We start from the raw sequence: 11,338 nt of genomic DNA on the forward strand, positions 1-11,338 counted from the left end.
CTTGCCTCTTGTGTGGTTTTTCAGCCCTCTGTAAGGTAACTACTAACATCTCTACGTGCAGACGAGGGAAACAAACTCACCAGGAGGAAATGGGATTAGCTCAGACCCAGAGGGCTCAGAGCAGAATACAAGCTCTCGGCCACTCAGCGGCTGCTTGCCTGCCTTCTTGTGGAGTGTCTGAAGGAGAAGGAGGGGATGAAACAGAACAAAAGACAGACACCTTGTAACTAGAAAGGAGACTTCTCCAGGTCCCTGGGGAAAAGATCATGGGCTCGGGAGAAAATTAGACCTTGGGAAAATACGGACCAAGTAATGATATCAGGAAGGAATGTTCTTGAAAGCTGAGGTTGGAAACCTTCCCTCAGCCTGAGTATTTTTGCCACGTGAATCATCCACACCCAGATGGCCCTTACTATTTAAGTCAGGGTCCCACTGCTGCCCTCAGCAAGACTGGCGTGAGAATATGCTGCTCAGGGCTGACTGGGCAACGGCAGGGAACGAGCCAGAATGACAGGGCAGCCACGTTCCTAAGCAACAGATTATAGGCAACCTGCCCAGGGTCTGAGCAGCGCCAGCAGCTGCTCCGGGCCACCACAAGTTCCCAAGCACTTATTGTGGCCATGATTGGAGCGGGGTCACAGTCACGTGCACAAGATAAATGTAATGTGGTGGGGGCCACAGGTGATGTTCTCAAATAATGCCATCTGGGTTGGTGGGCACAGGCTACAAGGGAAGAGGTTGCCGGGCCAAAGAAGAAGAAGAAGAAGAAGAAGAAGAGTCTTATATACGTGCAGAGCATTTGACTTTGCAAAATCATTTCGTCATCTGGAGCGCATCTGAATTTATCACACACCCTGGAAGGTGGCGCACAGAGAAGTTCATTAACATATGCAAGATCACAGAGCAAGTCCACGGCAGAACCAGGCCTTGCCCCTGTGTCTGGTGGGTCCAAGGCAGTTCAAGCACTGGCGCCTCAACCTGACAAACGTTTGGAAGAGTGAGGAGACTACACATAGCACAATGGGACACTCCAAGGGGAAAAGGATCGTGTTTTCCCTCTCCACCGCTGTAGAGCCAAAACGGACAGCACAACAGTCCATTTCCAAACACGTGGCACTTTGTGAACTTTGCCAAAGTGTTTCCACCCTCACCTGTTGCTTCGCAATATGCCTAGAAGGGCAAGTAGGGAAGTGACTGCTGGTGATTTACAGGTAAGGACTTTTAGGTTCATGGTGGTAAAGAAACTTGCCCAAGGTTGCACCCAGCTGGTGAGATCTCGCCAGAGTCCTCACTTGTGCTGGTATTTCTAGTCCCGTGCTTCTCCCCTGACCCCAGGTCTGGAAGCATTTAGCTGTGGTCAAGAGACTGAAAAGTGGTCACAAGGCTGTGGTTCTACTCGCTAGACAAGAAATGTCCAAACCAGTGGCTCCCTCCCTGTCTGCCCTGGCCGTCTCCTGTTCCCCACAGCTTGGGTCCCTGGCCCCACCCCTATGGCTACCCCACGCAGCCTCTCTGTAGCAAGGCAAGCAGCAAAACAACCGCCCTGGCCCTTCACCCAGCTGCGCCTACTGAGTCAGGACCCTGCCGCTTGGCTCTGCCTGCCAGGCTCACATGATGCCCCTGGAATGGTCCCGCCACGCCAGATGCAGCTGCACCGTCCCGGGAAGGCCTCTGGAGGCTTCCATGTTGCAACCATCGCTTTGGGGCCCACCTTGTAGTTGCTGAGTCAGGACCTGGCTTCACTGTCCTGTCTGTCTGCTTACACTTTCTGATGCCTTATAACACTCGGTCACTGAGCTGGACATCCTGCCTGCTAGCCGAAGGCCTGGGGTCCGAGTGCCCGTGGACAAATCTCTGGAGGACAATGACCCCCCCTCCTTGTACTGGTCACTGTCTGTATTTTCCTCCACAGGGCTCGACCACCTGCCTGGAAATCCAGCTCTTGGGGTGGATGCCCTTGCTTTGGGCCTGCACCCTGAGAACCAGTCTTCTCCAGCAGTTCCCAACCTGTGGGTCACGAACTCTTTGGAGGTCAAATAACCCTCCCACAGGGGTTGCACGAGTCATAACAGTTGCAAAATGACAGTAGCAACGAAGACAATGTTCTGGTTGGGGGTCACCACCACATGAGGAACTGCATTAAAGGGTCGCAGCATTAGGAAAGTTGAGAACCACTGTGTTAGACAAATGCCCCAACCACTAATGAGGCCACCTGGTTCCTTCCTTTCTCCTCTCATCCCAGGCTACCATTGCCTTCCTGCCACAGTCTCTCAGGCGAGGTACTGCCAGCCTTTCCTTAACTGCTCTCCCAAGCCGGACAGCCAGCAAACACCAAGTTTGTAAAGTTCAAACGTGAGTTGTGCCGATGCTGGTCCAATGGGTGTGGCTCTCACATCCCAGGGACCACCACAGTATGAGGAAGGATTTTATCTCTGGGCTGCACAACTCTCCACCTGTCCCCTCCGCTCTCAGTTCACAGGCTGGGGGCATCTGTGGAGATGGTGACTAGGTAGCATTTGGGGACACCCGTGTGGTAGGATGAGGTGCTAACGCCATTGCTATCCCTGCTAAGATTAGGTGGAGACCTGGAAAGAGTCCAAACCATCACAGACAGAATGATGAGCCAAGAGTGCCCATCTACAATGACATCTGATGCAGCAGGGCCCATCAACATGGACAGACCTTTGAAAACTATAGGTCGTGGCAGCAGTGTGGCCAAGGACGGCATGCTTTATAACAGCATTTTTATAAAGCTCCCAAATAGCAGAACAATATATTGTTTAGGAACACGCTGGCGCGTAACAAAAGTCATTCTTCAAAGGCAAAGGGTAAGTGGACAATTCAGGAGACTGTTCCCTCTGGGGGTAGGTAGGGAAAGGGCTCAGCAGAGAGGCACACCAACTGTAGATCTTAGTTGGATGTGGGTTTAGGATGCTGACTTTGCTACCAGCCCCACCGCTCACATGGATGCCCCATGCATTCTTTGATCCGCTTCTACAAACTCACTTTGAAAGATTGGATGGAGAGGGTTTCAGTGAGTCCCTTCCTCATCATCTCCTCACAAGGACATGATGGATCTGCCTCCTGCATGGGCTCCAGGCGCGCTAGCCATCTCCTCCTCTGACAGTCAAATGCCCGGACGAATGCGCTGCCAGCACTCCCCATTTCCTTGCAGCCCACACTCTGCCCAGTCTATAACCAGGTCCCGGGCCCAGCACACTGGTGGAGATCATGCTCACTAAGGCCCCCGTAAGCTCCTTGATCAGAAAACACATGGGGTGGGTTCAGCCTTGGTCTGGTTTGGCATCTCTGCAGCACTTGGCAGAGCTGGTCCCACCTGAAGTCCCTTGGCACCTAGCTCACTCATCTCCTGATGTGCTGTCTATGTCTGAAGCCAATTCTTCTCCACTTCTTTAGCTGCCTCTCCTTCCTGTGCCTGTCTCTGGCTTATATGGTGGTGCCCACCAGGGTCTCCCTGGGCTTCTTCTCACTCTACAGCTTCTCATGCCTTTGGTCACCCTGTGGACGCTGATGAGTTCCAGCCTTGCTGCCTCGCTCTGGAACTCGAGCCCAGATATGCAATAGTGCACACACTGCCTCCACCTGAGTATCACGCAGGCCCTGCAGACATACACAGGGTCCCAACTCATTGGCCTGGCCTTCTTCCCCTGGTCTCAATCCATCCGTCAAAGTGCCAGTCATCTCTGAGTCTACTCCTTCCCTCACTGTGGTCATTCTGCTCCTGCCTGGCCCATCCACTCCCTACATCTGTCCATTCCCTCCATCTCCACCAAGACATTCCGAAGGCAAGCCAACATCCTCGTTTGCTTTGATTGAAGAAACGGCCTCATTTGTGACCACCTGATCTTCAACCTTATCTGAATCCTTTGTCCCTCTGCCTATCGAGTTTGTTTTCTGTGACATGCAGATCTGAATACATCAGTCCCCTGCTTTAAAATCCTCCAGGGTCTCTAACTGCCCTCGGGTGGCTCCATAAATTGCACCCCCATCCAACTTCTCCAGCCTCATCTCTCCTGTCCCTTCACCTTTCTGTCTCAAGGCCAACCCTCCAACCATACGGAACCTCTCTCAGTTCCTTGCACATACTGTTCCCCCTGTAGACACACACCTGTACCCACACCTGTACCCACATGCCTGGTCCTCTAACTCTTATTTCAGGTTCCAGTTAAACTCCCGCTTCTTCTGGGAAATCTTCCCTGACCACCACCCCACCCGGAAACTATGAGAAGGCCCCACAGTCTCACAGTCCCCAGAACGCCTCCTATTGAAGTACCTAGCACACTTGATATTACTGGCTTCTTACATTATTTGTCTCCCATAATAGGCTCAATGCATCAGCCAGCAAGGACTTGATTTACCAAATGCTTTCTCCTTTGCATCTCAGACAGTGCCTGGCCCCTCCTAGGCAGGTGGTAAAAAATGATGAATGAGTAAATGAATGGCAGGCGGTGTGATTTACATATGTTAGTTCATTTCATTCTTACAAGGATCATTTACGGTAGGGACTATTCGTCTCCTTTAACAAGTGAGAAAAGGGAAATACATTATCCCCAATCACACTGCTACCAAGTAGAAAACCCAGAGTGAGACACAGGTTTAACACCCATGCTGGGAAATGTCCCTCTTCTCCTCTGGCCATCCCATCCCCGCACCTCATCCCACATGAGTCCAGGGGGTCCCCATGGGTCGAGTCAAGGTTGGGAAGTCTGGCTCAGAACTGGCACTGGTTACCTGGAAGCACGTGGGCCCCGGCCTTCCTGCTGGAATGTCCGACTGGTAGAACACTTTGAGCTCTGGAGTCAGGGCAATGACAGTCTTAATCACCAAGGAGATGATGTCCGACCAGACCTTCTTGATGTCGACACCTTTAGCAGACAACCTACAAAGGATGCTGGAGAAAGTCCTTTTGCTGCCTGTGCTCGCACTGTCCGAATGGACAAAGTTGCTGCTGTGGACGTTCAGGGAGTAGTTGGTTAGGTGCATAAAGATGTGGTGGAGGTTTTTGGACGTGGGCTCCTGATATGGCTCGGTGCAAAATCTAGAGAGTCCATCTTTGGCTATATAAATCTCTAAGGGCTCTAAGGACTTGAGTAAGACATACAGACGAATATCAAACTTCAGCCTGTCGATCAGGAGAGGTTTGCAAATGTACTCCTGGACCACAGCCGGCCTGCTCTGGAGGTTGCCTGCCAGGCGGATGTCCCTGGGGTCTTTAATGAGGTAGATTCCATCACCCTGACATCCACCGTCGGGTTTCACAATAAAGGTGGGCTTCCAAGAGGGGTTGCCATCTTTCACCATGCGAACCTGGGGGAGAGAAAAAGAATGGTTAGCATGCGTCCTTGTCTTCTCTGAGCCCTCCGTCCCTCCAACATAAAGCAGGACCTTCACACGGTTCAGGGAATGAGTGGCAAACTGACCCCAGCCCGTCGGAGAACTCACTGAGTGAGCATCTTCCACGGAAGTGATGCTGGACGCGGCTCTGACAAAGACACACAGAACGGTCCTCAACCTTGCTCCCAGAAGGGATAGGTGGAGCATGGAGAGGCTTGCGGTCACCAGGCCCGGGTTCAGATCCCGTTTCGACCCTGAGAAGCTCTCACCTTGAGCAGGTCATTTCACCAGTAAGAACACTCAGTCCCATTTGTGAGGCACGTTATAGAAGTGCCCTCATCTACTCCTCACGGAGAGCGCGTCTATGCCCTTTTTGATGACACTGGAAATGGGGCAGGGACAGGCCGTTGCTAGCTGCATCGGTGGGGGAGCCAGACTTCTTGGGTTCCAATCCTGTCCCTGCTCCTCACTGTGACCTTGAGCAAATCCCCTAAGTTCTCGCAGCCTGCCGCATCTTTAGAATGGGAGTCGTCAGAGCGCCTGCCTCATAGAGTGTTCTGAGGCTTTGAGGATTAAGTGAGAGAATAAATGCGGGGGGGCGGCACACGCAGAAAGGCAGGCATAAAGGCCAGTTACTGCCGAGGCGACAAGATAAAAGAACTTGTCCGCTAAGTGAAGGCAGATTTGGAGCCAGAATCTAGAGCCTCGCCCGGCACTGTCCTCTCGAAGCCGCCATGTCTCAGTATGTCTGCGTTTTTAACATGGGGGAATCTAAGAACCTACCCTCGTGCTAGTCTGTCATTTAGGGGTGCTATGAGTAGGAACTGAGTGAGTGGCAGTGGGTTTTGGTTTACAGGGATCCTTAGGTTAGACAGTCGCTAGGCTATCCCCGTAACCATCAGCTGTCATAGGCAAGGTCGGCAATGAAATGCTTACTGTGTGTCAGGTGCTGCTTATGTCCTTTCATATACAGCTAGTTCCCACACGACAACATATTTGCATTATGAATCTCTTAATGTGCTGTTATTTGGCATAGTGGTTACATGGTGGGCTGCAAACCACAAAGTCAACAGTTCGAAATCACCAGCTGGATCTACAGGAGACTTTCTACTCCTGTAAAGAGCTACAGTCGTAGAACCCCACAGGGACCCTATGCTATAGGGTCGCTATGAGTCAGAGTTGACTTAAAAGTAGTGTTTTTTAGCATTAATAGTCTGAATAAATATGTTAAAATATATTTCCAAGTTTATATGTAGTGTTTCCAAACCCAAAGACAAATAAAGATCAGATTTACGCTGATAATAAAAAGCAACAATAATGAAAACTTAAGAAAAAAAGGAAAAAGACCCTACGCCCACTGAGTTGCTGTGAACAATAAATACATGAGCATGTGTACAGGGTCAACTTTTAGTTTTATAACCCACCACCATTGAGTCCACGCGGACACCCGGACCCTACCCGGGGTTTTCCAAGGCTCTACATCTTGGTGGAAGCAGGCCGTCTCATCGTGCCCGAGAAGCAGCTGGTGGGTTTGAACAGCCAACCTTGTTGTTCGCAGCCCAACGCTTACCAGAGAGCGCTACTAGAGCTCCTTAAAAATGGAGTTAGCGCCCAGAAAAGGGTAGCTTGCAGAGTCTCCATCCTGGATGAAGTTCATCGAGTAAGGGGCCATCCTTCCAGTTGGCTGAGATCGTTTTTTTGAAAACTGGATTCTGTCACTTGCCATGTTTGCTCTCCTCCCAGCTTCAGGTCACTGGGACATTTACATAATTATCTGGGGCACTTGACCAGTCCAGACAGCCGGTCTGGAGCTATGGGTCTGCATAATTCATGCACTCCTCCTTCCCCACACAGCAGATCCTTGGTGCAGCTCTGGAGAAGGGATGAACTGCCCCAGCAGAGAAGGAGGTTTTCCGTGTGGGAGAGGAGTGGAAGGAAATGTAAGGGTGGATTTGAAAGAGGGAGCAGCCCCCCACAGCTCCCAGGAACCTGGCCTTCCTTTCTTGCCTCCGTAATTCAGAGAAGTGCCCTGGCAGCTGGGGAACATGGTGTGTCCCTGTACGTGACTCACCTCTGCCCTGCCCCTTTGCTGTGTAAGCCCAACTCAGGACACCTGCAGTCTGGGTGTTACTTATCTCTTTGGCCAGCCTATATTTCTAAGTGAAGCTTTTGCCAATTCCTTGAGCACTATCGGTTACTCTGGGCTTGTAAAAGATCTTTAACAATGGAGAAACACTTAAAGCCTTAATAATGGTCCACATCAATTGTTTCCCCTTGTCAGCAGGATTCGAGAATGAAACTTCACAAGAGATCGATGAAAGCTTTCCTGGGCCCTCCACCACCGAGCCTTTCTTGTAACTGTGACCTTGACATCTATTTAGTTATTTAATATTCATCCAAAGCCTACATATGCTTGGCACCTTACAGTAAGTATAAGCACGCTAGACAAATGGCAGTTATGGATCAGGAAGCAGAAAATGTCAAGCTGGCCCCTGTTGGGTAGTTTTCCCCCTCCGGAAAGCCTTTTGCTATGCTGAAGATATTAACAGTTCAATATATTATTGGGAGCAATGTTTCCTCCTTTGAATTCAGTGTATAAGCCTTAAATAAATTAAACTACATGGTCGATGGGCTCTGCCATTCATTGCATTACCGAATATTTCTTCTCCTCCTTGCCAGAGAAGTGTCGTACAAGTCGAGATTATTAATACTAATAGAATCATTGGATTTTGAGAACTGAAAGGATCCTCGGAGATCAACACAGTCCAATCCTCTCATAAGTCAAATGGAGAAGCCGAGGCTTAGAGAGGTAATGTGCTTTGCCTTGGGCCCCATAACCGGTGGGAGGATGGTTAGGAAGCAAATCGAGGTCCTCTGATTCCATTTCAAGTTCATGGTGCCATTTTTTACCTCTGATAAGATAAATGTGAAGGCCTCTCTATCTTGATGAGTCTAGAAAATATTGTCTTGAAATAGTGGGCAGTAGTAGTGTCCGAGCTCCAGCCTCACATAAAAGGTTGGCTTCTGAGCGTGGCTCGCGCACACCTGTGGCCATAGAATCTTGACTTTCCCAGGACCAGCCAGCTCCAGATCGTGGGTCTGAGTGCTTGGCTTGGTCAAAGACAAGTTTCCTCTATGAGAAAACATCAAAGCTGTTTGGAATATGTTCCCCGTAGCCAACCAACCCCCTCTGCGACTACTTCTCCTTCGGAAAGGGAGTGAGCACTTCCAGAATTCATACTTAACTGCCTCTGAAGTGTCACTCAAGAGGGCTCCATTCCCCCGGTTACTGAAGTTTCTAATGCACAGGTTCTGCACAAGGAGTCCCCCATCAACGTACAGTCAGTGTGCCTGGGCTCCCCACCCCCAGATCCTGATTTAAGAGATGGAATAGGAGCCCCGGGCATGTGAAGCATGAGCAGCACAGGTGATTCTGAAGTGTCCTCTGTTTGAGAATCATTGGTCTGACGCAAAAGCAATGACATTCAATCTGGGACTGACATGGTGAATCAAGTTTTGTGCGTGGGCATCAGTCTGTGTTTGAGGAAGACTTTCATTGAGCTGATGATATCTCCAGTTTTAGCCAGAACTGCTGTTGGACATGAATTCCATTACCTTGTCAGTGTAGGCTGAGAGAGATACAAAAAAAGGATGTGGAAGCCTGATTGCTCGGCACTCATCCAGCCTCTTGAAAAATCATTGTGTCTTTTACTGCCCCCTCGTGGAATATTTTGGACATGAGCACAGGAAATTCACCCTGTTCAAAATTCCAACGCTCCTTTACAGGAAGATTAAGGGACTGGTGGCATAGTGGTTGTGTGAGGCTGCTAACCAAGTACAAGGTCAGTCAGCAGTTCAACCCACCAGCCACCCCATGGGAGAAAGATGAGGCTTTCTACTCCTGTAGAGATTTACAGTCTTGGAAACCCACTGGGGCCCTTCTGCCTTATACTACTAGGTCGCGATTCTGACTCTGTGGCAGTGAGTTTATAGGAAGACACTCTATTAAGACGTGAAAAATGGTCTTAAAAGAGCTTTCTGTGTGGTACTGTGAAGGGAAGATCTAAACCACCCCGGGTGGCAACGGTCACGCTCAGTTTTCATGTCCACGTGAAATGCATTGCGAGACTCCTCCCCACTCTGCTGAGCAGCCACCAGTGGGTTTCCTCTCCCGGTCCGCACAAAACATATGGCTGAATATGAATGCCTGGGAAGATTAGGGACACCCATTCTTTACCTTTCGTTGGTGTTATTTTCCATTAGGAAAATATATATATCTATATTTATGGGATATATATATATATAACCAGCAAGTGTCGTTAAACACCTAGATTTTCAAAGAAACAAAAAAAACAAAACAAACTCACTGCCGTGAAGTCTATTTCAACTCAAAGCTACCCTACAGGACAGGGTGGGCCTGCACTGGCCCTGTGGGTTTCCAAGACTGTCACTCTTGATGAGAGTAGAAAGTCTTGTCTTTCTCTCTCTCTCTCTCTCTCTCTCTCTCTCTCTCTCTCTCTCTCTCTCGGAGCAGCTGGTGGGTTTCGAAACGCTGACCTTGTGATTGATAGCCCAACACATAACTACACCACTACAGGGATCCTCAATTTTTAGAAAGAGAGTGGAATTGAAAAACAACAGACAACCTGGATTCTAGTCCCAATGTAGTTAGGTGGTTTCTGACGGGGTGACCCGGAGAAGTCCCCTGATGTCCTGTGCCTTGTGGTGCTGTCCTATAAAATAAAGGGGTCGGGCACAGAGGGCCCTGGTGGTAGCCAACTATCAAGCCTTGCACAGTGATTTATCACAACTGAAGCATGCAAGTTACAAGCATGCAAGTGACATGCATCATGGGAAGGTCCACCCTGGGGGCAGGGTGGGGCTAGTGAGAGGGGGAGATTTGGGCTGGAGATTTATAGAGCCCTTGGGAAAGTTGGCTGGGCCTTTTGGAGAAGCCAGCGAAAATATTTTGAGAGAAATTCAGCACCTGGAATGCCAAGCCACAACACATGATCAGCAGCGAGGGGCAGGGAAGAGGACCGTCACTGAAGAAATGCTGCTTCCGCAGAACCAGGGAAGTCAGTCACTGACAGAGGTCCTTCGTCACACAGGCGAATTTGCTCCCATGTTTGGGGACCCACAACCTTGATATCACAGGTCCCAGTTGGAGCTTTTCAGCAGAAGTACACCTCTGGTTAGGCTAACTGAATGTCACCAAGCTGTCTACTGGACAGGGTGCAGAGCCCATCCCCCTCGAGCCTCAGGGGCTGAGCAAGCACCAGGGACAGATGTCTGCATCCAGTGTGCAAGGCAATTTCGGAGTCCTTTAGAATTGAAGGGACCCTGGTGGCATAATGGTTCCACATTGGGCTGCTACTGCAAGGTCAGCTGTTCAAAACCACCAGTCGCTCTGTGGGAGAAAGGCGGGGCTTTCTACTCCTATAAAGAGTTACAATCACATAAACACACAGAGGCAGCTCTACCCTGTCCTTATAGTCCTTAGAGGGTCACTCTGAGTGGGCATCGACTCCATGACAGCGAGTTTGGTTTTCAAAAATGAACCAGGGTGCAGTCAGGTTGCTAAGTGCCAGTCAAGAAGGGCAATGGAGCCCCGTCAAAAGGCATTGAGGAGCCAAGGTGCTGGCAGGCAGCCCCCTGGTGGGAGAACCGCTGCTCACTCCCATGTCTAGAGAGAAATGAAGGGGGTGGGGTGTACAAGAGGTCGTCTCACTAGTGAGATCAGCAAGGGCTAGACAACCACCACCACACGAAACATCAGCTCTGCTGACTGGGTGCTCACTCTGGCCAGGCACGGTTCCAAAGGGGATCGTGTTTCATCCTCACCCCCGGGAGGAGCACTTGGGGGTGTGAGGCTGAACCTGGGAGCATTTTAGGCATTCGGACATGTCCTGAAGCCATGGGGTGGGGGTACTGGAGGATTTTATGGTCTGGGTGCTATAGAATGACCTCTCTTGGTGCAGCA

The 11,338-nt window shown here is 50.2% G+C and overlaps 1 protein-coding gene across 1 annotated transcript in view; it reads right to left on the minus strand.

Annotated features, from left to right (window-relative positions):
* TTLL11 (tubulin tyrosine ligase like 11) overlaps positions 1-11,338 on the minus strand; it is a 233,343-nt gene that overhangs the window by 172,682 nt on the left and 49,323 nt on the right. The window contains exon 2 of the mRNA XM_045296623.1: positions 4,753-5,328. Within this exon, the coding sequence (XP_045152558.1) occupies positions 4,753-5,322 (570 nt within the window). The 5' untranslated portion in view covers positions 5,323-5,328. The remainder of the gene's footprint in view (positions 1-4,752; positions 5,329-11,338) is intronic.

The sequence above is a fragment of the Echinops telfairi genome, unplaced genomic scaffold (genome assembly GCF_000313985.2).
Source record: "Echinops telfairi isolate 266 unplaced genomic scaffold, ASM31398v2 ScPeMD7_7410;HRSCAF=8448, whole genome shotgun sequence".
NCBI classification, from domain to species: Eukaryota; Metazoa; Chordata; class Mammalia; order Afrosoricida; family Tenrecidae; genus Echinops; species Echinops telfairi.